Source organism: Ochotona curzoniae, unplaced genomic scaffold, assembly GCF_017591425.1.
Source record: "Ochotona curzoniae isolate NIBS_2020 unplaced genomic scaffold, NIBS_Ocur_1.0 contig_1071, whole genome shotgun sequence".
NCBI lineage: Eukaryota > Metazoa > Chordata > Mammalia > Lagomorpha > Ochotonidae > Ochotona > Ochotona curzoniae.
Genome location: NW_024464939.1, coordinates 21,270,686 through 21,298,533, shown reverse-complemented (window position 1 = coordinate 21,298,533; position 27,848 = coordinate 21,270,686). Strand labels below are relative to the sequence as shown.

Below are 27,848 nucleotides of genomic sequence, written 5' to 3'. Positions count from 1 at the left end.
TATCCAAAACACGAAAAAAACCCTCCCACAATGATACAATAAATGTCTTTACTTAATTGGTGAAATCACTTAACAAATTCTTAGTCAAGGCACAGCACTGATTTTGGTGTTATAGAGTGTGGATAAGAATTATAAGACATTTCCATAGTTTCAGAACAGCAAAAGAAATGTTACATCATTATAAGAAAATGAGTATCAATGTATAATGCTATTGATGGGAAATAAATGTCATGGATATTTACTGCATAAGAAGGTGCTTGTTGGTCTGGTGAACTCTCCTGAGCCCTTTGTTTCCATATGGTCTGATCTATTTTGCAAGTTTTATCACATGCTGTTTGATAATATAGATTATTCTCTGCATAATCTTGTTTAAAAAGGTTTATTTACTGCAAATGCAGAGAGGGAGAGAGAGATACAGAGAAAGGGGTGGGGGGAGATATTTTTCATCTGCTGGCTTACTCCCTAAGTGACTACAACTGCCAGGACTTGGCCAGGACTTGGCCAGGACTTGGCCAGGACTTCTGTCCTCAGGAAAGTTAGCAAGAAGTGAACTGGAAATGGAGCAGTGTGACTTGAACCAGTAGTCCACTATAGGCTGCTAACTTTGGGAGCAGTGTCTTAACTTGCTGCACCTCAGTACGAGCTCCTGAACAAAAGCATTCTTCAGGGAATATACAAGACTTGTGTTGGGGACTCAGTAGGTACTCAAAGTCTCCATTCAACCTTGAGCTACCATCGAAGGCTCGTTTTGTCAGTTGCGTAACATTTCAACCTGACTGCATGACAGCTTGGACTAGGGTTGTCACATGCTAGATGTATCTGCCTAGTATCTTATAATCATTAAGTTCAGATCCCCTGTCCATCTTGAGCAATGGGAAGGAATGGGCAGAATGATGTGAAACATGGAAGCTTGGTAGAAATATTTGTAAACTTAACATAGTAAAATAGTAGCAGCCAGTTGAAATGTACACTTATTATGTTTTTTTTTTTTTTTAACATCACAGCCTTCTGTCTTCGATAACATATTCACCTAAGCTGGAGCGTAAGACTACAGAGTGCGTGATCCCAACAGACAGTGACAATGAGAAGGGAGAACGCACCAGCAAGCGAGTCTGTTTTAATGTAGCAGGAGATGAACAAGAGGATTCAGGTCATGACACCATCAGCAACAGGGACTCTTACAGGTAAGTTACCAATTCTCCCAACTTGTGGCATCAACAAATTCAGATAGGATTATGAATTTTCTATACAATTCTTGAAAACCATTTTTTGTTGTTGTTGTTACTTGTTTTGTTGACTGTTCTTTCAAAATAGTCACCTGCTGTTATCCACAGTTGCCCTTTGATAATCTCAGTAACTTGCACAAAAGCATTTTTCTGCATCTCTATAAATATAATTTCAGAATGTAAATTAGCCTGATTTTTCTCACCCAACCCTGTAATCAGCTGCAGTTTCAGATTCTCTTGGATGCTTTCTGTGTACATATTCTAGGACTTGTGTAACACAGCAGCAAGGTGAGGCGCCTTCACAGCAGAGTGATTGTGACACAGTTGCCAAGGCCAGAAACCTGAGCACCAGGGTACTGGTTGTGTTGATTCCTCTCTGGGGCTATGATGGATATGCCAAAGATTTTCTGACCTGCAGTGAAATCATCTAAGTCTCTTCTCCATATGTGTGTCCCATGTCTGTACTGCTCTTCTGTATTTTGTTGTATGATTTATTTGTTTGAAAGGCACAGTAACAGGAATGGGGACTTGGAATAGAGGAATAGAGAAAGGAATGGGAGAGATCCAAATCATTCATCTGCTGGATGATTCCCCAAATATCTGCAACAGCTGGGACTAGGACAGGCCAGATTCTTGGCTAAGAACTCCATCTGGGTCTCCTCTATAGGCAGTAAGAATCTCAGCACCTGAGCCATTGCCTGCTGCCTCCCAGGCACATTGGCAGGAAGCTAGACTGAAAGCATAGCCAGGCAGGGTCTTGAACTAGGTACTGAAGTGTGGGAAACATCCCAAGCAGTGACTTAGCTTGCGGCACAGCACAGCCTCTATGCTTCCCTTCTTTTAAGGACACCAGTGATATTGCACGAGGATCTACTCTAGTGATTTCTGTCCAGAACCTGTCTCCATACAGGACCGCATCTGGTGCATTGGAAGCTAGAATTCAGTAAACCAGAATTTACAGAGGAAGCAATTCAGCTTATTCCTCCTACCTCATAATCCCTGTTGTTTGTGTGCTAACTTCTCAAATGATGGCTGTTCCAGTGGCATTCCTTAACTGAAAGTGCTTTTGCTCCCTTCTTGAATCCTTGTATCACCTGCAACTAACTTCAGGGAGGATCATTGTAATCAGAACTCTGGGAGCTTTGGCATCTCACATTTCATTCACAATTGTTGAAGCCAGAAACTATCATAGTCAATAACCAATATTGTTTAGTATGCAATATTTTACATGAAAATTTAATGTATTCATACATATGAATATATATAATGTATTCATTATATATATTCATCATATATATTCATTATATATATGCTAAGGGAATAGATTTAGCTTAGTGGTTAAACTTTTGTTTAGGATGCCTGTTCCAGTCCCTGATTCCAACTTCTATCCAAAACAGATCATGGGAAGCGGTGGTGGTGGTGGCTAAAGTGACAGCATACCTTCCCTCCACATGAAGACCTGGATTGCATTTGTGACTCCCAGCTTCTTTTGCAAGCACTTGGGGTGTGAACCAGCCACCAGATGAAAGCCCTTTCTCTGTATCACTCTCTTTTTACAGTTTCTCTGCTTCTCTGATCCAGACACATGGGTGAATTGGATGACTTTACCCAATTCCCTTCCCAACCCCATGTGTTAAAAACTGTTATTAACTGTTTTACATATGAGGAGCCGGAAGCTGACAGAAGTTACGTGATTAGGTGGCCTGGCTTCATGGTTTACCACTTAACCACTCTACTTCCCCAGTTTCTTTGTTTTTGAAAGGAAGTTTAACAAATGCAAGAAGTTTAGAGATTTAATGATGTGTAACACAGATTAGCTACCTTTACCATATCATCATTTTCTTTTAGCTTCTAAGGAGACCAACATGTTCTTTAGTAGGGATCTGTAGGGTTTTTTCCCCATTGGGAAATTACCTGTCTAAAAATACTTTTGTACCTGAGTTCTAATTATCAGATAATTAAAATTACCCTCAAAGACTCTTTGGACTAAGGTAGAGTTTTAAAATGTAAATCTAAAGTTAAGTAAGTTTTTCCTACTTACTCTGAGAAAGAATAGTATTTTATGTCTTACCCTATTTCTGAAATATATATTACATCCATATCACATACCAACCTTTAAGCACTCTTTCCTTCAACATTAATAATGCCCAAATACTTGAACTGTGTGGAGCTCAAAGGTATAGACAGACAAGCTGCTTTTCCTGGGAAGTTCAGAGCATACCCAGTAAACTACCAGATAGGGCTGAATAAAAGGAGAAATCATGAACCATGACATGTTATCTATTAGCAAGTTATCTAGCTACAGATGTGTATGCTCAAAGACATTATGAAACCTTCGAAATGTAATTTGACTCCTAGTTTTTTTTTTCTTAAGTGAACATTCAAGAATATCCACTGGGACTAGATTATTTGACATAAGGAAGTATGGGATATGCGTGAATTTAAAATGTTTCCTTTTAGAAGGATAAATTTGATATAGTGAATGTGTCTGTGCTGTAACTTTCTACAAGACATCCTAGACAAGCTTACATTTGTAGAATGAGGACACATAGGGAAACTTGGACAACTGCACTTGTAAATAACATGGTTCATTCTTTTCAGTGACTGCAACAGCAATCGGAATTCGATCGCATCCTTCACCAGCATTTGCAGCAGCCAGTGCAGTTCCTATTTTCACAGCGACGAGATGGATTCAGGTACATTTGGTGAAGGCTTGCGTTCTTTTTGATGGTAATTCCACTGGAGATAACTTTAAGGATTGCTTTATTTTAGTGTATCTGTCTCACTTTCTATCTATCTATCTATAACTTTTTTAGTCAATTTTGATGACTACCCATAATGTATTTCAGTTTCAGTTGCTTGATGAAGTCAGTATCCTTGGCCCATTATAAACAGCATTGCCTATACCTGCAGTACCATCACATACTTCAATAGCAGAATGATGAACTTCTGACTATTGTTGAAGGATTGTGTTATTGAAATAAAATAGGGGAAATCAACAGGGCCAGAATAGGAACGGAATGGGGAGAGTGGGAAGGGAAATCCCTGAGCCTATGGGACTCTAGCATGAAAATAAAAAAAAAGAAAAAAAGAAACTTTAAAACAAAAATAAAAGCCTTTTTATATAAATACATAATTTATGAAGGATTATAGTTACACATGAAACAAGACTTACTAAAAGCATTAGGCATTGTTCACTGGGATAAGGAAATGAGGAGCATCAAACTGATGAATTAGGAGTTAGCCAGTGCACCTGAGCTAGTCTTATACGTGTCTACTTTAAAAATTTCATGCAAAGGGGACCTGTACAATGGTATAATAAGCTAAACCTACTCCTGTGGCTCCAGCATCCCATAGGTGCACCGATTTGTGTCCCTACTGCTGTACTTCCCATCCAGCTCCCTGCTTATGGCCTGGGAAACAGTGGAAGGCTCAGTGTTTTTGGTCCTCTGCACTTACATACAAGACCCATAAGAAAACCCTGCCTCTGAACTTTGGATCAGCATGTCTCTGACCATTGCAGCCATGTGGGGAGTGAACCAGCAGATGAAACATCTATCTCTCCTCTTTGTGTAATTTTACCTTTCAAATAATAATAAAATAAACTTTCTAAAAATTATTGCAAAAGAGAACTGAAACTAGGTTTGTTTTGATGTCAAATAATTTTGAAAAATATGCATAATTTTTTTTAGTAATACACATGCTCTGTCAATTTTTTAAACTCCCCTTGTAAGTGGGAAGTAGCTAGAGAGGGATAATGAGAAAAACATAAATATGGTAAATTCCTTATAACACTTTATTTTTTGGGTGTTAAGAACAAATACTTTTCTTCCAACTAGGAGAAATTTGAATATGTGAATTTAAACATTGAACTGTAAATCATTAGGCAAACACAACATTGGAAAGAATCGTTACCAAGTGTCCCTTTTCTGCTCTTATATGTGTCCTTAAGGAATCATACTCTGATAGTCTGGGAGCTGTTAAGTCTTTGGGATTTTTTTCCCTGAAATGAGAATTAGTACATTGAATGAAAATGCTTATTTATGCTGTTGTTTATATATTGATAACTACTGGATTGTGTGTTGTTTTCCTTTTTTCTGTTTTGACACCTAGGTGATGAACTTCCCCTCAGTGTTCGCATTTCTCATGATAAACAGGACAAGATACACAGTTGTCTGGAGCACCTGTTCAGCCAGGTATGATTGGGGCATGTGCAGCTCTATTTCCTCCCACAATAACTCAACACTCCTTAGTTAGACACGGTAAGAAGAACCTGAAGTTAATTGAGAAGGTTTCGATCACTCCCTGCTTCTCTTTCAGTTTAGATGAATACAGATCCCTCTGTAGCTAACCCTGTAAGTACTGTGCATTTCAAATAGCTTATAATTCTCAGTAAAACAGAAAACGTTGTATGCAAAGGAGATAATCCTTTTGTTATTTGTGGAAGTCGTGTGGGTTTTCAGAATAGTTTGTGATGTTTATTCCTTAAAAAATAACAGCAACAACAACAAAAAATGTTTTATCCCTAGCTTCAAAAGGTAGAAGATTCTCTTGGCAGTCATATGGTTGTCATGCATTTAAGAAAAACATAAGCATAAGTGAAAATGTTTCCAATAGAACCTTGTATGATTTGAAAGGTGATGTCAGTAACTCTTAGGATTTTAAAATAATTTTCCTGATTTTTTTGCTTTCTTTTGTGAAACAAATTCATATTCTGCATGAATATGTGGGAAAATAAATGTTATAATGTTATTAGGTGAACAGGCAAGTTTGTCACAATATTTTATTTACACAGATTTTGCAAAACATAATAGAATTTCAAAATAAGAAGAGCAAAGAACTGTTCCTAGGAATCTGTTATTACTGTTATTGTTACAGATGAGTAACTTGGAATCTTGCTCTTGGTAGGTGGATTCAATCACTAATCTCCTAAAAGGGCAAGCTGTGGTGAGGGCCTTTGATCAAACCAAGTATCTTACACCAGGACGAGGACTGCACGGTAAGATTAGGAGATAAATGCTGTTAGACATTGTAGCTGTGAAACAAAACTTATCAGGTAATGAGGGAGATTCTAATTTCTCAAGGTTCATAATTCACTGAGTACTTCTGTTTTGGTAAGATTTGAATATGAGAAGTAATCACTTTAGGATATTTTACATTTCTTCGAAAATTTAAAGTATTTAAACCCGATAGAGTTCAGACCAAATGGAAATGTGATAATTAACAAGAAGTATTTGGATTTAACCAAGTTTTGATGAAGCCAAACATAGTGCTCACTTGATTATACTCATGTCCCGGTAGCGGGTAAGAGATTTGGGGAAAGTGAATTGGCACAGAGTGGCCAAACTAAACAGGGTAGAGTCGCTTCCAACGTCCTGTTTACCCCCTTGAAAAAAGAGTTCTCAGCTAAATGTGCTTCTTTGCTTAAACGTTTTTAAGAAAATAACTTAAAGGTGTAGCATTTGAAATTTAGCAATTTTCTGTTGTGACTTAGCAGAAGATATTACCTTCATGATAATACATCAGGTTGACAGTAAAACACTATTAAAATATTGAAGGTCTTGGGAAATTGTTGAGCCTTACAAGAGATTTTCTACACTTACGTAGAATTTCAGCAGGAAATGGAACCGAAGCTGAGTTGTCCAAAAAGATTACGGTTGCACATCAAACAAGATCCTTGGAATCTCCCCAGCAGCGTCCGGGCACTTGCTCAAAACCTCAGAAAATTTGTTGAAGGTCAGTATGAAAAGCAGAGAGCATTGCATGGTATCAGCATAGTCGCTGAAGAACCCATTGAAACCAAATGTTCAATGATGCCTGATTACATCTGCTGTGTTCCATGTTGTGAAAATAAAAGAATACAAAATGGTGTGGGAGGAAGAGGGAAAGAGGAGATAAAGTTGCAGTATCTCGATGGCGTGTATAGTAAGAATATTCTGCAGTATAATGAAGACTCATACTTGTGGAGACCTATGCAACATGGAGAGATTTTAATTTATTTGAATATGAAACTATCAGAAGAATGGTATTACAAAGGATTTTTGGAAACATGAAGCTGTGGAAACTAAAAAGTAAAATTGTGAATCTGTGAAAATCAAAATAACTATATAGGTTGCTTTTAAGTAGCTTTTTTCTTTTCCAGAAGTCTTTGTCTAAGCTAATTGTTTCTAGTTACCATAACATTGTTTATATGGGATTCTATTTCATAGGGCCAGTAAACTGGGGATACAGAACATGGAGAAAACTCCTGTGACACCAACTGTATGTTGTTTAGGCTCAGAGTTACTAAGTAGGAAATACTAGACATTCCAAAAAGATTAAGATTATCTAGTTTGTCTTAAATTAGACAATTAGATAATGTTAATTTAAACTAACATTATTAGATAATTAACATCTAATTCAATAATTTTCTCCCCAGTGATTAGACGAGTGATTGACCATACCTGGACGCATTTTTGATTGTCACAATTCTGGGTGTGCTCTTGGTAGCTCATTGGCAAACTCCGGGGCTGCTCTTAAATATTGCACAAGGTAGAAGAGTCTCACAACAACAAAAAAACTTACTGTTTCCATATGCCAGTGATGGTAATGTTGAAAAATATGTACAATAATTGTAAAACCTGTGTTTATGTTTTTATCCCTATGTCACGTTCATGTTGGTTAGATGTGACAGGAACATTCTGCTGAACTGTAACTGAACGCTTTGCGTTTTCAGGAGAAGTGCAAAGTAGTGTACTTTGCTAAGAAAAGACAACTCATTCCATTGGACTCTGGACTTACTTAGCTTCCTTATTCAGCAAATGAAAGAAATGCTTTAAACCTTCTGTGATTACTAAGTCTTCAGCATGGAAATATATTCAGACATAATATTTTACATATTGTTCCTATGTCAATAGAGAGGAAGTTTATACAGACAGGTTGCTTCACAATAACACTGTTTTGTGATGAAGTCTCTTTTCCTTAAACAGCTGCATTTCTTGGCTGATTCTTTTTTTTATATAAAGATTTATTTGTTTTTATTGGAAAGATGGATATACAGAGAGGAGGAGAGACAGAGAGGAAGATCTTCCATCTGATGGTTCACTCCCAAAGCAGCCGCAATGGCTGGAGCTGAGCTAATCCAATGCCAGGAGCCAGGAACTCCTCCGAGTCTCCCACACGAGTGCAGGGTACCAAGGCTTTGGGCCATCCTCTACTGCTTTCCCAGGCCACAAGCAGGGAGCTAGATGGGATGTAGACCTGTTGGGATTAGAACCAGTGCCCATATGAGGTTCCCAGCGAGGACCTTAACCACATTCAAGGCGAGGACCTTAACCACTATGCTGTGGCGCCGGGACTGGCTGTGATTCTTTAGTGCTTAATATAATGACCTCCTGTGACACTATGTAGTTTCACATTTGATGAATTCAAAATTCTGAGTTTGAAATTCTCCAAAGTAATCAGTAGTAGTGGTGATTAATGCATTTATGAAAGACAGTTTAGTGAATTTAAGTGTATGCATTACTGAGTAAAAGGCATATTTTTAGTAAATAGATGCCAAACACATCAAGAAGTTATAATCCTGCACTGGTTCTTATGGGAAATTTCAAAGTAGTTTTCATAGGGACAAAGGATTTTGAAAATGTGCTCCCTCAGAGACTGTTGAATTTAAAATATGATGGTTCACTCAAGTAAAAATGTAAATTTAATATTGATTAGAAGTGGGGGAATCCTTAAGACTTTTTTTGTTTCTTTCTTTAAAAGCCTTTTTCTTTAAAATGTGAACTTTCAATGCAGATCAAAAGCTCATTGTTTCAAAGTTATTCATATTAAAAGTCTCAGAACATTGTTTACTGTGTACATGCAAAGACTGTTATTACTGTGATATGAATTTAACTAGGCTTATATAGAATTCTAAATATGACTGGGTAATATTTCATATAAGTGTTAAATTTAGACTGAGAGGAGTAGAAATATGAGTGGAAAACGAATAAAGTACTTGCCAAGGAATAGGATAGCAATAAGTAACAAATTTCCAGCAATCTAAGATAGATTTTATCATGTCATCAAGAAACTGAATTAGAAAGTCCCTCTGAAAAATGACTTCTAATATCATTAGATGAGTTTAGAAGTCTAGCAGACAATCACAAATCTCTGCTATGTAGCACTAAAATTATGAACGTAATATTTTAGGAAGTTGAATCTGCTAATGGTGCATCAGAATCAGAAAAGACAAGAATATTACTCAGAAAACCACTGGCATTTTGAGCTATGATTGAAAAAAGGAAAAAAGTTAGGTGTATGCTAAGATATTGAGACAGAAATAGAGAACCATCAAAAAAAGTAGAGCAGATTCAAAGTAGTTTTGGGGGACAAAGGATTCTGAAAATGTGGTCCCTCAGAGACAGTTGAATTTAAAATATGATGGTCCACTCAAGTAAAAATATCTTCATTCAGATGATCATGTGAGACTAGAAGTCACTCTGTCCTTCTCTCCTTTATCCTCAGTTTAGCAATCATCAGTACACCACTATGCAGTTGTATAGATTTTGTTGGTGCTGCAGCAATCCTTCCTAACTTTAGATCATAACATTTTATGTGATTGGTTTATTTATTTATGTATTTATTTGGAAGGCAAACTTAGAGGGAGAGACAGACAGACAGACAGACACACACACACACCACACACACACATACACAAAGAGAGAGAATGTGAAAGAGAGAGTACTAAGTGGCCTCTATGGTTAGGACCGAGTGTGGCTAAAACCAATAGCTTCATACAGATCTCCCATGTGGGTGGCGGGGCCTAAGCAATTCTGCAATCTCAGACTTCAGTTGCGATCTCAGGTAGATAAGCAGGAATCTGGATCTGAATTGTAGCAGCTGGGATAAAAATCAGCACTCATAAGGGATGGTGCCATCAGAGGTTGTGGCTTAACTTAGTATGTCACAATTCCAGCTTCAGAATTGTTTTTGATGTTCTAACTGATACACATTTGATGGGATAGTTTTAAATTAGAGACTAGCCAATCTTTTATAAAGTCATATCCATTTCATATATACACCAGGTGGCCAGGTGACAAAGGTCACATTTCTAGCTAAGACCTAACTTCCTATTAGATTGTTCTTTGAATAAAGAGCAGTTAGAAAATAGTATGAAAAGTACTTTAAAATTTAAGTAAGATAAACTCTTGCTAAACTATTGAGGTTACTCTGGGGTCCTCTATACAGTGGATAACTTATCTCAAGGAAATCTCTAAAAGTTTAATTAATAATTGCAAAAATACTTTTGGAAAGTATAATGACACAGACTGTACTACCTTGTGAGTTTAAAGACCAACTGGTAGGTGAAAACGGCTAAGGATGATTTGCAAAATTGTAGAATTGGCCTGGTATTTCATCTACTCATATTATTTAGAGCTGGAAGATGTTTGACATTCTAGGGAGTTGGAATAAGATTTTCATTGGAAAATGAGCAAGTGCAATATTTAATATTGATAGGATTTTATTCTCTAATTAATGAACTTAAGAAATTTCATGAAAATGGTGTTTAAGTTTACTTTAGTGTGAAAAATGTGAGATTTATGAATTGTGATATGTTGGCTTATTACCAAATGCCTAGACTAGTTAGAATAGGACCAGACTGAAGTCAAAAGACCAGAACTCCATATGGGTCTCTCATGTGGGTGGCAGGGACACAAGTATTTGAGCCATCACCTCTGCCTCCCGGGCTGTGCATACCAGGAAGTTACAGCAGCGGCAGAGTGATGAATATTCAAATATGATGCAGCTGTCCCAAGAAGTAACTTAATTTCTGTATCAAATGCCCACTCCTTCATAAAATTTTTGCAATCAACAGTTATCAGGAACTTTTTTTTGAAATAGAACAAAATCAATTTTTTAATGCCTGGCTTCTCTGCAAGAAAATACAATCACAATACTGATTAATCAGTTTGTTTTGTGCACTGATTCCTTTCTCCAATATATTGTTCCCAGTGGCTGTGATGAAGGTGAGCAGATGTAGGTACACGGGTTTATTCCACATTTCCGTAGAAACATCAACTGTTCAGTTTAGAAAAAAGCATGACGGCATTAAACTAAGAGATTGCAAAATTATGCGGAAAATGAAGTCCACTGTTAGATCTTAAAGTTAACCATTTTGATCATTAACACACAGGATAGGTCAAATATCTTTGAGCAAGTTCATTGATTCAAGCTCAACTCAGTGACTGCATCTGAAAAAGGACTATTGGATTCAAATCCTCTTCAGTACTTCCCTTCACTGTCTAGACAGAAAGCATTTGCACATTACTTAGTAAACACATTGTTCTTTTAAAACTTTCTAAAACACTTTGATTCTCTTTGAACCAATTAATTGACAAATTCACTTCTTTGGGTAAGTCCTGACACTGTTGTAATAATGAATCTCCATTTATACTAACTGGATAATAATTTGAAGTATATTCTGCAATCACTCTGGAAGTACATGCTCAATCTAATTGTATTTCTCTCAGGATAATAATAAATGTATTTACATTTTCTGAACATGAAGTTAGTTTTACTTGTAAGAAGCAGTTCATACATATGAGTATGTTATTAAATAAATACCAGGATTAATTGGCATCTGTGGATAATGGGCAGCTTACTAAAGTTATGTGTAATTTGTCAATGATTTGTCAATGAGTGTTTAGAATTCTGATTTGGGATCTCTCACATATATTTTTTAAAAGTCCACAGTATCTAGAACCTGAACAGGAGAGTAACAAAATTATATGTGTCTCACAAATGTCATGGTACCCAATTTCAGATACATCAAAATTTGGCTGTAATGAGAGATAAGAAAAATTATTCTTGTAATGGAAAGAGTGGTACACTAGAAACAGTCATTTAAAAAAGTTGGAATGCATATAGTAACACATGTTTTAAGCCTTTGGTAGAATCAGTGAATTACAGTTTTATCAAAAACTGTGTTGAGAAGTATTCCCATAAGTGTGTCCTTTTTGGGAAAGGGGTCTGTAACATCCATCAAATTCTGGAAGTGCTTGCATGCCAAAGTAAGTTAAAAATTACTTTGAGGGTTAACAACATCTGCCTCTTCACTCTTTCATAAAGGGAAGATTTTTACCGGATGGTACTTTCTCAAATTTTTCCCCGGAATGATAGCCAAATCCTGCTATAAAGCTAATGGCATAACTTGTAAAAGTTATTCTCTACTTAGCATTTTTCAAATGTTTACTAGGTGTCAGGAGAGTGCTAGAGGAAAGGGGTAACATGATACTATTAAAAACACCGGTAGTGTTAAATTACATCATCCTTCTGTGTGTGTGTGTGTGTGTGTGTGTGTGTGTGTGTGTGTGTGTGTGTGTTTTCCAGCTTTCTCTTCTGAAACTGCAATGCTGAATGCTGCATTTTGAGAAAAGCAAAACAAAATATTAAGTTTAGTTATCATAGATATTTTATGTGTTCTAGATGGGATGTGACCAATGGGTATAGGGTTTGGGGAACCATACATGGTGCACTAAGCATATGTCCTCTATTCCTAAAGTGATTGCTTCTTGTTTTTCTGGCTAAGACCAAATGCAGTGTTCCTGATGTGATGTCAGCAATGCTCAGGACTTATGAAGCTTAATCAGAACAGGGGCTACCTGGGGCAAAAAGAGAAGCAGATTATTGACACAGTGATCGATTGTATTAGGGCAGAGGAAAATGGTGAGAGAAAAGAAACAGTAGATGGATTCTGAAACATATTCCAAGGGTAGAATCTCCAACATGTGGTAACTGATAAAAGAAAAAAATGGGAGTGACACAAGCGAATTTCTATGGTTTTTAACTTGAATAATTGTATAGTTCTAAATACTGGGAGTGCAGTTAGGAAAGAAGAAACTGATTAGGAAGTAAGTGAGAAGGCAAGATGTAGAAGCTGGCAAAAACATATGCATGTGATCTGCATCAGACACAGAGACTTGGAGTTCATCTGAAGCTGGGTTTGGGCCTCGTTGCTGTATTGTATAGCAGATAATGCATTGACACGAAGTAGTATGGTGTGGCACTCATTCTCCCTTGTGGCTTCCTCTAGACAAAATTTTGTAAACAATAATGATAATCTCTAACATGTGAAATCATATAAGATTCATGAAAGCATCATAGTTATCAGGAACTTCTTGAGGATCCATCACAAGTATGGATTCAAAAAGTTTGGACTTAAAGGACCTTTTAAGACAATTGTGTTTTTCCTTGCAGTTGTTGAATAAATCTCTTACATCAGGAATCTGGTGATTTTTCCTGCACATATAATTTATAATGTTTATGGCAAGCAACTAACTGACATGCTTTTTTTCTCTGCAGAGGTAAAGTGTAGGATACTCCTGGCCCTTCTTGAATATTCAGGTAACATGTTTTCATTACAGTTTTTATTGTTTCTTGTATTTGGGGTCCAGGATCTTAAGTTTCTTTTTATCTTCTGCTTTTCACAAAGATAATGAAGATTGACACCTGCCTTCTCTAATTCCTTTGAAAGATGAATAAAGAACAGAAAAACACATACTCATCTTCAAGTACAGGTGTCTATCTGAAAACCCATATAAACATATTTAAGTAGAGTGCTATTCCAAAGAGAAATGGAAATGGAAGTAGGTTTTGGTAAAAAAAAAAAAATTGTGAATAGAATTTATTGTAAAACTCTGTGATTTTTTTGTTTATGAACCAGCAAGTATGCATTTAACACATCTTATTAATATTAGATCATTTCTGTCATGTACTTTGTCATAGTTAAAAATGTTGGCAATGAACAGTTACACAAAAACATAGTTAAATATTGGATCAAGCCATGAATTACATATGAAGACTGTTGGGCTCATAAAGTAAGGCACTGTGTTTATTTTGATCATCAACCAATACATAAAATAATGTATGTCACATAGTGTTCAATAAATATGTGTTGTACTAATGAAAGAAAAGTTTTAATGAAAAAGAAACAATCTATGAAATATTCCAATAAGCTTATTACCCAAATGTAGTTAGGAGGATATGTATCCTAAAGATTGGGAAAACTCAAGTATTATTTAAAAGATTGAAACATTGAATATTACTACCAACTCATCTGTAAACATAAAGACATAGGTATGTTGATTGACAGCCAATACTGGGATGCTTGTGTGTCAATAAACCTCCTTATTCTTTTTCATCACTAAGCTAATAATTATGGAGCTTAGATATCAAACAGCTGAGTAAAATGAAGTGTTAACAGTTTAAAGCACGGGTTGCAGCAAAGATTATAATTAAAACTAGTTTATTTGAATGCCAAAATTTTGAAATTTATAGCTCACATTTTTCCCTTTTAGACATTTCCACATCCTCCCCCAAATAAAACCCCACTTCATAGAATGCAATTCATGGAAAATGCGTATCACAAGAAAAATATGCATAGATTTCACAACACTTCTGTATCGCACTAAAATTATGTTTTAATTTCATTTTCCCACAGACTTTTAAAGTATCTTCGTTCACAGTAGCAGAATAGACTAAATACATATTTTTATACAATAAGAAAAATTAATTTGAGAGCTCAAAAGCAATTTTCAGATAAGTAGAATCTAACCCTTATGATCTCTACTGAAACCAGTAATTGAACAGATCCTTCTACATTTTGCTATTTCTTCCCACTCTTAATTTGAGCAATTTCTATGCAATTAGATTTTATTAAATAATTGCAGGTTCTAGGTAGGAGCAATTCTGTCAAAGCTACTGAAGTATTTTTTTTAATTATTTAGGCTTTATGCCTCACAATATGACAACTGAAAAACAAAGTAAGGAACATGAAAGGAAGATATGGAGAAAATTGTGCTTTTTTAGCTTCCATCTTGAAGCTTAGTTCTTAAGCAGAACATTTGAGCTAACATGTTACCTTTATAAGTCAAAGTAAATCAAACATTTCAAGAAACCAGAGAATGGACTCCTGTATTTTAATTTCATTTGTTTGTTATCTCCACTATTGTATTATTTCCATTTATTCATTCATTGAATATTTATTACACATCTGATCTGTTGGGAATGTTATTTTTGCTTTGGTAATTGTATACAATGACGTAGGTGCTTTGGTGAGGTAAGAATTGAACAAAGTTCATTCCCAGCTTAGACAGCTTATAATTATATGTAAAATACTCTTCTATAATAGTACATGCCTTGAAGTGTGTAAAGGGAAATGTCTGCCATATGTTGGTTAATTAGTAAGTTGAACCATAAGGAGTTACCATGGTTAACAATTTTGATCTATCAATGTAGCATGTTCATATAGTTCAATCTAATAAATGCTTTTAATATGAACTTAAACACTTCTAATAGCTAATCCCTTTGCAAGAATCAATTTTCAAGAATAGTTGTTACGAATGATGAAACAACACAGAGCAACTATGTTATACATATCACATACCTTTGATGGTTATTTAATACAGTTGTTCACTGTTCTTGGTAAACATTCTTAAAAATGATTCTTCTTTGTCAGTAAACAAAGGCTCACCACTGAATAAGGCAACATTTATGTGCAAGACACACTCTAATACTGACAGTGCTTCTTCATTTCAGAAAATAATTTAGACCCTGGAATATTCAGTAGACTTGAAGGGGAGATTGCTTTTCTCTTTTTTGTCCTTTGGATGCAAGTAATTTTTCAACAGACAGAATATGTGGCTTTGTCTTTATGTAGTTTACAAATACCCAGCCACCCAAAGAAATGAATGCTGTGTGTTGCTTTCTTTCCATTTGGCCAAACTCCTGGTGAAGAGTGGCGATTACAGGGCATACTTCTATTCAGAGTGAGCCAATCAAAAATCCAGTCAAGGACAGGGTTGGAATTGCAGTAAACGCATAAAAATTAGTTATGCTTAGCCTAAATATGTTACTTATGTCAAAGCAGAAGAATTCATATTTCTATCAATTTGAACATATTTATAGCTCATGAAATTTAATAGCTCAACTCAGGACACATATATTTATTTATTATTACAAGCAGTTGAACAGCTAGTACTCTTTTTTCCATGTGCATTTCACATTAATATTTTAGTCAGTCTAATAGGTAATTTAAAATATCTTTTTTCTAATTCTGTGGGGTTGGTTTTTTTTTTTTTTGGTCAACAGATTTAAATTTTCTTTAGGAGAGTATACTTTCAGCAAATGCAAGTAAAGAAAATATAAATATGCAAAGCCTTATCTTTCCTCAGATTTTATAAAACAATTTAATGATTTCACGAGAGGGTCACAATATCAATTAGGAAAAACTGTGTTAATTTCTGTGTTTAATTTTTTTCCATAAAGCATATCTGCCAAAATATGTGTTCAATAATGAGAACTCAAATTTCCTTATTTCACATCACTTGAGTTTAATGGGACATTGCCATACCAAGGCCTGTAAATGCTGAATGAATTGAGTTCCTCCATCCATGACATTTATGAAAACTGTGTTCTCTGACTCACAGACAGTGAGACACAGCTCCGGAGAGACATGGTTTTCTGCCAGACTCTTGTGGCCACCGTCTGTGCCTTCTCTGAGCAGCTCATGGCAGCCTTAAACCAGATGTTTGACAACAGCAAGGAAAACGAGATGGAAACCTGGGAAGCCAGCAGGAGATGGCTGAACCAGATAGCTAATGCAGGCGTCCTTTTTCACTTCCAGTCACTTCTGTCACCCAACTTGGTAAGGAATCACTTGACTTCCACTGTCTGTGTCAACTGTAAGCCTTGCTGTCACATGTTCCCTCATCTTCCTTATTAGATCCACATTCATTGAAATTCTTTAAAGGGATGTATTTTTCCACGGTTGTTCAAGTTTTAATAAGGGTACAAAATGTCTTCCTTCTTTCCTGGTTTTTCTTTCTCCTGCATGACTGCTAAAGATGAGAAAGCCTTCACCTGTTACTAATTCTTAAATCCCTAAGCTTTGACTGAAAAAGGTCAACAGGAGAAGGGGGTCTGTGTGCTGCTGTTTCTTGTTTTCAGTTGGAAAAAACAGCCTTCCACAAACTCAGAGCTCCCATTGTGGGTGACATTCTGCAACAGGCTTGCTAGACAAGCACAGACAACTCTTGTGCCACATTGTCTGACAATCTGCTTAAAATTTGCATGCATTAAATAACTTTAGTTCCTTCCTGTATATGCATGCGTATCCCCTCAAATCTGAAAGCACTGAGCTGATTACCATAACATATTCCTTGTTTATGCATCAATTTTTCCATAGTGAATATAGGGAAAACATTTTGAAACACTGGAGAAGTAAAACTTTGAACTATGGTGAGTTTGTTCATGCATTTTTTGGTATCGTCGTGATGTTTAAAAGCAAATGTTCGTATATTTGCTTTTGAATATAAGCTTCAACTTCAGGGACGCACTGCATAAAATGATCATCTTAAGCATGAGTGCCCATCTCATCTTTTAACGTACACATAGAAAATGTAGCTACCAAGTAACATGATTTTTTAATAAAAATGTGAGTTTATATGTTAAAAATTAATTTTTTCTTAAGTGATGGTAGGAGTAGGGAGACAACTGCTGTACTGCACTGACATGAAGGTTCTGAAATGGTGAAATATAAGGGGTTTCATCTCAGTGTACTTCAAAAAAACAAGAGTGCATTTTTGTAATATTCTGTGTACTCCATGTGAATGTGCCATTTATCACTAATACAGCCGAACAGGAAAAATTCAACTAGTGAAAGATTTGAAACAACACACCTTTAGAGAAGTGTTTAAAGACAAAATCGGGGCTAACTAATCCTCTATCAGTTGAAAATTACTTGTGATAGAAATCACACTCCTAACACATGATAGGCTTTATGTGTTTGTTGAATGAGAGTATGATTAAATAAGACTGTATTAGTACTCTATTTTCTTTATTTTAAAATTGTCACTGTGTAAGCATGTGAGGATAGCTTTATCCTAAGTTTCATGTGATTTAAACTCTCAAGGAATAGGGAGAAAATGTATAAACCTCATTTCTGATAAGTGGCATATGTCCAGAATATGTAAAAATACCCAGTTTATAATTGAGCAAAGAATTTTAAATAGGCATTTTTCCATGAAAGACATACAAATCACCAAAAAGTTTAGGAGCAGACATTCTATCTCATTAGCTATTGCAGTTCAAAAATTCAAAGAATTACTATGTTTTTTTTGTGTTGTGCTTGGTTGAAGTAACTCGAAACACAACAACTGTGGATGAGATGTGGAGTAATTACTACACTTAAACATGGTTAGTGGGAATGTAGAACAGTGCTGCGATTTTGGAAAATAACTTTATAGTTGGTCAAATGTTCAATGTGTACAATTGTCACCCAATAATTATACTCTTAGTAAATACTCAACTTTATATATAAAACTTTATATAAAGCTCTACACAGATGTTCCTAGCAAGGTAATTCTCATTTATTTTTACTAGTGTCTGTTATTGACACCTCACACACAATTACTTGTTTCCTGGTTTGTTGAAGCAGTTAAGTCAGACAACTCTTGCCCCAGTAATGCCTGTCAAAGTGGCTGACTGTGAGCACTCTAGCACAACACTCATCAGAAGGACTCTTCTGATGTAGAACGCTGATTGTACTGTTCTCATCCACCTTGGAGTACATCAGGACAATTAGATTAAACTTCTTTCTCTTTCTTGTGCTTCTTGAGAGTGGGATAAGAATTCTTTTTCTTGGCATCACTACAGAGTCTTAACACAGGTTGAAGAATGGACTCCTTTTAAATGCTGTAATCAGACGAAGCTGGTCTGTTTTCCAGTTGCTTACCAACAAAGACCAGTCTTTACTGATAAGGAGGAATTACTTCCTTATTCTGAATTTCAGCTTTCACATTTTCTATCATATCCAAAAGCTCAACCTCAAGGGTGATAGTCTTCCCAATAAGAATCTTTATGAAGATCTGCATCTTGGCAGCTGATCCACTACAGATGGCAGATCTACATTATTCCTAATGCCTAGGAACATGGAAAGAACCCAAATACCCACCAACTAATGACTGGCTAAACAAAATATGGTGTATTCATGCAAATGCATATTAGCAACTGTGGCTAGAAATGAAGTACATGAGACTTGAATTGATTATATAGAGTGAAATGAGTCAGTCACACAAGATCTCATGCTGTTTAGTTCCATTGGTATGAAATATGTGAAATGGGTAAATTCTGTCATCTGAAGGTAGACTACTAGAGGCTTAGGATAAGGACTGGGAATGGATGTCAGTGCACACTGATTTTCATAGAGAAGAGATAAAAATAGTGTAAAATTAGATGATGGTGTCACTAGTCTGTAACTTTACTGAAAATTGCTGAGCTTAACACTTTAAATAAGCAGATAAGATGTTATATGGATGACATATCAATTTTGTAAAACAAAAACTTATCATATGAAACCCTAAATATAAGAAATTGATGAAATGAAAAAAATCCAAAAGTTGGTAAAGACAACGTTGTTTTGTTTTTTTTTTTTTTAAAGGGGAGAAAAGTTCCAGTCTTTCTGCCTCTATAAAAAGAAATATAACTACCTAGGAACAAAATAGCTTTCTGGGAACTCTAGGCAGAGGTGACCTATGAGTCCTTGAGCTCTCAGCATAGTCAGTTGCCATATGGCTGTCACTTGGACCACAGATGCATGATGAGTGTGACTTTGCAACAAAGCTCTCAGTGGCCAGACACTTTGGAACACTTTTTCCTTTATGTGTTCTAAGACTTTGGGGTAGGCTCTACAAATTTGCTGGGCCATAAGCAGGGAGCTGTATGGGAAGTGGAACATCCAGGACTTGAATTGGCACCAATTTGTACCTGGTCTTTGCAAGGTGAAGATTTATTCATTAAGCCATTATGCCAGGCCCAAGAAGTGGCTTTACTTCACCCCCAATGAAATCCCCTGATTCTTCAATCATCTTGTTTCTTCCGAGCTCATGACATTTTTTTCCCTACCATTCTAAAAGTTTTTGTTTTGTTTTTTGTTAATACTGATCTAATGGGCGCTCATCCAGTATTCACTACTGTGAAGTAAGAACCCAAAGTGGTGGGTTTTTTCACAGTTTGTTTCTAAGCTTCTCCTCTCAGTCTGGGACAACCTTCCTGACTGTCTTCTCATTCAGTGGAAGTGTTTATTACTTCCTTGTGCCCTCTACTAATGCCTCAAAATATGGCTGCAGGCTAACAGCAGCTATTAAAACTGTTGTGCAAGCATGTTGAACTGCTCTAAGATTGAATTCATAAACAGGTGTTATCTTCAAAAAAAGAGTGTGTGATAGGATGAATTTTACTTTCATAATAAAAATAGTAGAAGATCCTGTAAGGATCACATAAATTGCTAATGGTGAGGCTGCGATAACTCATCAGAAAGGTGTCCCTAATGCAGGAATTGAATTTGTTACCGTGTGTGAGCCTTATCTTTCTCAGATCATTTACTGTGAGAATGGATGAAATGGTTAAAACAAATTGGGTCTGTTAATTCACAAGACGGTACACGATGGTTCCCTAGAGACAAGTGACATGAAAATGATTCTTGCCCCCATACTCCTTGGAAGAAAAATAATTGTTTGCATGAAAATTCCTTTTTATCACAGTTGTAACAAACAGCAAACTGAATAGTGACTAAATTATCCTATAAAATAGAATGGCCATTATCTAATGTGACTTTTGAGTAAAACAAAATATCTGCCGTTCAGATGTTGAATTTATGATGTTTTGAAGAGGCAAATAGGAATTTTTTAGTGTATTTCTTTGTAAATAATATTCTTTGATTAGAGTCTATAAGTTAGAATGAGTCTTTGTGGAACCATTTAATCAAGAGAGAAAAGGAAAATAGAACATCATAAAAGATGTTTATAGTATGAAAGGTTTGCTGATTTCACTTTGGGCCATATCTGTGGGTAATTTGGCCTTGTATGCAAACAAAACATAAATGAAGTTATTTTTTGGTGCGTATTTACATTAGGTCATGCCACATTATATTGCATTTTGTCATGTTATGTTATGTTTTGTTTTTGTTCCTTTGTAGACAGATGAACAAGCCATGCTCGAAGATACATTGGTTGCACTGTTTGATTTGGAAAAGGTTTCCTTTTACTTTAAACCATCAGAAGAGGAACCATTGGTTGCAAGTCAGTAACTAAATATTTAAAAATTTATTGGATATTGAACAATAACATAGTGCAGTTTTGATATTACCATACTGATATGGAGTACTTCATGAACTGAAGGATTGAAAAATTTTTCATGAACATTTTAATATGTATTACTTTATGGCTTAACTATTGTTTAGAATTTCTTTGAATTAGCAGTTTTCTACTGTTAAACCTAACAAAGGCAATATAGAAATTGCACAGAGAAGTAGCAACATGCTTGATTTAACATTCATTCCTTTTAATTTATGCAGATTAGTTATCTACTACTTCAACACTGTTGTAAGTTTAAAACCAAAGAAATCTTCAGCATTTTGTTATTTTTATGTGTCTCATATTTTACATATGGAGGATACTATATATTACTGTAGAGATGATAAACTTTTTCAGTGCAGAAGAGGCTCTTATTTTTCACATCCTCAATGTGTGGTACAATAAATAGAGGCTCAGAAGATTGCAGTGTAATCTATGACCTGCTTTTAGAATGATATTCATCAACAATTTCTTGACAAGATACTTCTTGATAAGGCTCTTAGACTCTTAGTTATTAGATTCAGTAGAGTTAACAAATGAATTCTCTCTCCTGGGAATCATTTTCAGGTTATCAGAAATAACAAGACAAAAATGATAATCTTATAGTAACGTAAAAGACAACCATGCAGATGATTTGAAGGCAAATAAAGGAGATCGGAGTATAGGGGTGGGGGCAGATAAACAGCTGCAAACAACAGGAAGTGAAGGTCTCCTAAGAAACACCAGATCTCCGATGATGGAAGGACTGAACAGTGTGGGTGTCAGCAGGGAGACCTCTCACACTGCTTTGATGCAAGGGTGGGAGTGCATGCGATGGGCTCCAGCAGGGTACCCAAAAGGCCTGCATGGCTGGAACGGGTCCCCAGGGAAGACCAGGCCAGAACGGAGAACAGTCAGCCAGACAGAACCATTCCATTGTGTCCTCCCTCCAATGTCAGTGAGTAGAGGAAGGAATTGGTCTTGCATATCAAAAAGCCGACTGCTACATTGAGAAGACATTCTGGAGGCAAGGGCAGAAGTCCAGAACCCTTCCAAAACTACTGCCTGACCAGCTGCGAGATATTGATGTCTTGGCTTAAGGGGAACAGAAGAGATGATTTAAAAAAAAAGTCAATGCTGTTTATGTAAATGTATGAAAAACAGAGCAGAGTTTCATTAAGGTTTCATTTCCACTGATGAGCAAAAGAGAACAAGAACATGAAGTACAAAATTAGACATTTAGGACTTATTAAAAGGAAAAAAATTCTTGGCAATATTTGATGAGGATAACGCTATTTGACCAAATTATGTGATTTTCTGCACACATCTCTGGAGGAGGATACATTATATTTCCATTTTCTTTAATAATGTGGGCATAGCTTTGCTGATGGAAGAGAGAACCCTCATTCTGTGATAGAGCCCAGTGTGCTCTTTATTTGCAGTTTTGCCTGCAGGGCTATAACCTCATAGAAGCACTGCCTTTTGTGGTTTCCAGTATGACATTATTGGCAAATGCTCTGCTGAACAAGTTTGAAAAGAGCCAATATTATAAAAGTATTAAAATATATACTTATGATATGTCTCCTGTGAGAAATTTAACTTTGGCATGTTGAAAAGCATACTAAATATTAAATACAATAGAGGCTATATAAAGAACAATAGTGTAAATGCAGTGTCAAACACAAAAGTGAAAGATCGCTTTCGAGGCCATACAAGCAAGAATTCCAGGAAAATTAAAAACTGCAATGATAGCTCTAATAGTCAGTTCTCCATAAAAGCTTATTGGATTCAGTTTTGCTGGCCCCTCTGCTTTGGGCTCTGGTGAAGACGGCCATTGGTGGTACATGTTATATGTATGCAGCTGGGAATGGAGATAAGCTTATGTCACTTTATAGGAAGTCAAACTAGACTCGCAATTCTTTCTAAGAGCGTACCTCCAATGATCCCGAATGACCCAACTTCCAAAGATTCCAGCACCCTTCTTATCAGCACCCAGTAAATAAAAAACTTTTTATACAGACCTTTGATGGGCACCCAAAGTCCAAACTATACAAAGAGAATAATTCTTATCTTAATGACTTGGCAAAGACAAGATTTACCTAGTTTCTATATCTTTGTTTTAGAAAGCAGACCAAAAAGCCCTTCTTTTTCCTATTATTAAAATGGTGTTAGTTTTTATCCCTTTTGCTAAGAAACTTAATCTCTTTTCCAAACTAAACCTTTCATGTCCCCCAAATTAAATATTGTAAGAAAAATAAAAGAAGCCTCATTACATGGAGCAAAGGGAGTGTGAAGTATAAGGGTACTGTCACCTTTTTTGGTAGGCAGACAAAAATATATAAATTTAATAAGGGGCCTAGAGTCTGTGATCATAACCTTAAACTTTACTTCTGTATTGAGTTTTATTTTAAGACAAGTTAGAAGCAATAAATATTGAATCAAAAATGTGCACTAAATGCTAACTGCATGGTGAACTTAATGTATAATTGTTGACATAACTATTCTACCTTTATAGAAAACTTTTATATTGTTTTTAATGAGGTAGGAATATTTGTCACCAATAAATATTGTAAAATAAGGAGGATTTAGGATCATATTGTGAAATAATGTAGTATTTTAGCTTTCCAAGTGTTTTAATCAATAGTTACCTTTAGATATTTTTAAACAGCTTTAAGAGTTTGAACAGATAACTTGTAATGACTGTAGGCACCAACAAAAGATAATGTAATTTTGATCTGGTGCTCAGGGAATGGAGTTTACAAGACACATGCTAATTTTTTAATGGTTGCTATGTACTCAATTTCTTGCAAACTGCTCAAGAAGTTTACCCCAAGGACTCATTTTTAATAAACTATGAATGAGGAAGTTACCTTGAGAGATTTTGAGTCCAAACCATATGTAGCTAAGCTCCTCATTTAGCTGAGTGAGACATCTGATCTTTGAAAATGCGATCAAGTTTCCCATTTCAGATTTATATATACAGTTTAGTAATAAACCTGTTATTTTAGCTAATGAGAATCTGATTTAATATCCTTATACTAAAAGCCCTCTCTGTCTTCCCTGGACTTGTTCCACATAAGCTGTTTCAAGGTAATGCTTTTTAGTAATGTGCAGGATTGGTTTCAAAGGTTGGCAGCTATGCCGTACAGCATGGCCTGATGTTAAGGAGTAACAGAACACTTGATGTCGTTGTAGATGTCCCCCTGACATATCAAGCCGAGGGAAGCCGGCAAGCTCTGAGAGTTTACTTCCACATTGACAGCTGTCATTTTGAGCAACTGCCTCAACGGTTGAAAAACGGAGGAGGGTTTAAAATTCATCCTGTTCTTTTTGCGCAAGGTACAAATCATTTTATCATTGTTTGCGAATTTAACTGTGATAGTCACATTTTGCTTTTCATTAACTTCAAAATCCCTCATAGTATTTAGGCAGTGTGTTTCCTTCTTATAAGATAGTGTCTTGTGTGATTTAAATCTTTATCTAATAAGAGTTCCAATTATGTGCACTGAAGGTATAAGATATCAGCAATGTAGTTAAATGAAGGTAAGTTAAATTTGGCTATACAAATTAAGTTGAAACTGTGGTAGAGACATTTATGCATGGTCAAGCTATTCTTTGATCTAGAAAATATCTGATGCTATATGTAAGCAGTTGATAAAAAAGCTTACATTTTACTTTCAACTTTATATGTATCTATATACTCATGTGTTGAATGTTTCAGATATATTGTTGAACTGATGCTTTTTGTTATTTTAATGTTTGTCAGTTTTTCTCAAGGATTTTGTATTCTCTCTCTTTTTTTCAAATAATAATGAGTGTTACCCATAGCAGAAAAAATTAAAATTAGCATGTAAGAAGATGCTTGCATGCAGTGTGTATCCAGGGCACAGTTCTGGTTCCTGGGTGCTTCTTGCTTCATAGCATGCTGCGTTGAAAAGATCTTAAATGGTCTCTTCTAGTCTAGAATACCTGCTGTGGTCACAGTGTTACCTTAGTTTTCCTGAATGATACTATAGAGAATTTTTCTTCTTTTTTTGAGTTTTTAAGAACAGCACTGACTTTGCTATAGGACATTAACGTTCTATGAAAAATCGAGAAATGCAAGAATTTAGGTTATCTGCATAACTAGAGGACAGATAAGCATATTGAAACCAAGTATATCACCAATTGACATTTTTGCTTTGTATCATGTATTATTGTTAAACCTTTGTATTTTAAAATACAGATGATTTTTTTCTTCAGTTGTTCTAGCTTTAAAACTAGATACTTAGGAAGAATCCTTTTACTAGAAGAAAATTTCAATAAGGAGAGGATGCTAAGACTAGACAGAAGGGTTTGTTTTTTTTCATTTCTCTTTGGAGGAATGTGATTTATAGGAAGGTCTATGTAGGTCATAAAGATTTTGTGATGAAAAGGAATAAAACAGAATGAGCAAAAGTAGATTGCTGAAAATATGTCAGGAGAATAGTTAAACCTACTGTCTGTTAAAGGCAGTTACTGGTAAAGGCAGTTTGATAATACAGAGAAGTATGTTTGTATGGGATGTTAATTTTTGTGGAGCTTAACTGGGGTTTACAGTTACAGAAGCCTCTTCATTTCCTTTCTTTACTTTCTGTCTTTGTAAGATTTTTGTCTTTGAAATCATGACTCAAATGACAGATGGCACTAATGATCTCCTTAAAAAATATTGCGTCTGTGACACATTGGCCATAAATGGCCGAGGCATCAGCTCCAACAGCCCATGTGCATTCAAAGAAGAGTATTTTGCAAGCAGCCTCTGCTTTATAATTCTAAATGTGTGTAGTTCAGTGAATATTATGCACTTCAAAATTTAATTTAGAGAAAGGTTATGGTATACTTTTGTGTTTAGCATTCTGGTGGCTAAAAAATGAAAAGCGATTTAAATAAGCTCCCGAGGGAATGCTTCTGCGGCAAGGTCACAGATAGGTAAAGCTGGCCAGGAACAGTTTGTTTCGCTAGGAATCTGTTTGGTGATAAGAATGTTTATTTAAAGGGGTGCAGAAGTTCCTCGGCCTTCATGATTCCCGGGAGGAATCTTCAGTAGCTCTTAGTATGCATCAGATTGGGAAAAACACAGGAAATTCAGACCTAGCTGGAGGAGATTGCCATCTGGCAATTGAAAGTGGTGCTAGATGAAAGAGACTTCAAATGGTGTCTAATCCTGATGAATGTTTTTCTGAAGAGTTTCAGGTTTTAATAAGATGTTTTAAATTCTCTTTTTAATTTTTTAAAAATTTTATGAGAGGAATGGACAGAGACAGAGAAACATTTCGGCTACTAATTCATTTCACATGCATTTGCAACAACCAGGCCTGGGCCACGCTGAAGCCAGGAGTCCTGAACAGGATTTGGGTCTTCCCCGTGATGACAAGCACCCAGCTACTGCCTCCCAGGGTGGATGTTAGCAGGAAGCTGAGATGTCAAGCCAATGACGAAACCCGGCCACTTCAATAAAGGATGCAAGTGCCCTAAGTAGTGTCTCAAACAGTGTTGCTTTTGGGGCTTGTTTTGTGGCATGGTAGGTTAAGCTGTCACCTATCATTGCCAGCATCCTGTATGAGTGCCCATTTATGTCCTGGCTGCTCTAGTTTTGATCTGACTTCCTGTTATTGGCCTGAAACAAGTAGTGGAACATGTCCCAAGTTCTTGGACCCTTCACAGACATCGTAGACTCAGATCAAGCTCCTTGCTCCTGGGTCCTTGCCTCTAGCTCCTGGCTTCTTATTTCAACTTGGTCCAATAATGACCCTTTTTATATTGTGACTAAGCAAATGGAAGAGCTCTTGTTGTCTCTCCTGGTCTCTGAATTTCTAACCTCCAAAAGAAACAGCTAAATGTTTTATTTTTACAAAAGAATTTTACTTCTTTGTGTTCTTTTATGAATAGTTTGTTTGCTAGCCAATTAAAATTAAAAATTTGAGATACATTTCAGAGTTTTTTGAAACGTCTTTTGAAGTTAGCTTCCTGAAGTTGAAGCAGACTTCAAGGCCAAATTTATCACTTTCTTCCAATTTTTCCTGGCTCCCAGATGCTAGGGGGGAGGGAAGGGAGAGTTCACAATAGTTGATGGCTCTCTTGCAGAGCTGGAACCATCCAAAGAGAGCATATTTAAAGAGATGTAATTGGCAAAGGCCAGAGCTACAGAACAGGAATCTGGGTAGATAAATCGATACTGTTTTCCAAGGTAAGGAATACAGAAACAGGATAGTTTCGCACAAAATGGGATCAAAAGGATAGAATATGACGATCACACTAACACAGTCCTGTAGCTAATCTTCCCTAAGTGATCTGTAGGTGTCCTAGAATCAGCACCATCGGGATCCTTGGTGCAGTAAAGAAACTCTAAGTAAAGTTTGGTGAAAATGGAACACAAGGAAGGTGAATATTTAGAGTCACTTTATCCTCTCACCACTGACTTTTTTCGTGTCTTTGTCAGCAGCCCTCAAAACTAGCTGCAAATTCATCAAAG

At 36.0% G+C, this 27,848-nt stretch overlaps 1 protein-coding gene and 1 pseudogene across 1 annotated transcript in view; one reads left to right on the top strand and one right to left on the bottom strand.

Annotated features, from left to right (window-relative positions):
- The window catches only part of PREX2 (phosphatidylinositol-3,4,5-trisphosphate dependent Rac exchange factor 2), a 254,250-nt gene that overhangs the window by 157,316 nt on the left and 69,086 nt on the right, over nucleotides 1–27,848 (top strand). Inside the window, exons 26-34 of the mRNA XM_040994636.1 lie at nucleotides 1,005–1,184; nucleotides 3,828–3,922; nucleotides 5,340–5,422; nucleotides 6,135–6,225; nucleotides 6,834–6,962; nucleotides 13,551–13,592; nucleotides 16,676–16,893; nucleotides 21,223–21,325; nucleotides 24,554–24,697. Coding sequence (XP_040850570.1) covers nucleotides 1,005–1,184; nucleotides 3,828–3,922; nucleotides 5,340–5,422; nucleotides 6,135–6,225; nucleotides 6,834–6,962; nucleotides 13,551–13,592; nucleotides 16,676–16,893; nucleotides 21,223–21,325; nucleotides 24,554–24,697 — 1,085 coding nt within the window. The remainder of the gene's footprint in view (nucleotides 1–1,004; nucleotides 1,185–3,827; nucleotides 3,923–5,339; nucleotides 5,423–6,134; nucleotides 6,226–6,833; nucleotides 6,963–13,550; nucleotides 13,593–16,675; nucleotides 16,894–21,222; nucleotides 21,326–24,553; nucleotides 24,698–27,848) is intronic.
- LOC121165786 lies at nucleotides 18,657–19,120 on the bottom strand (annotated as a pseudogene).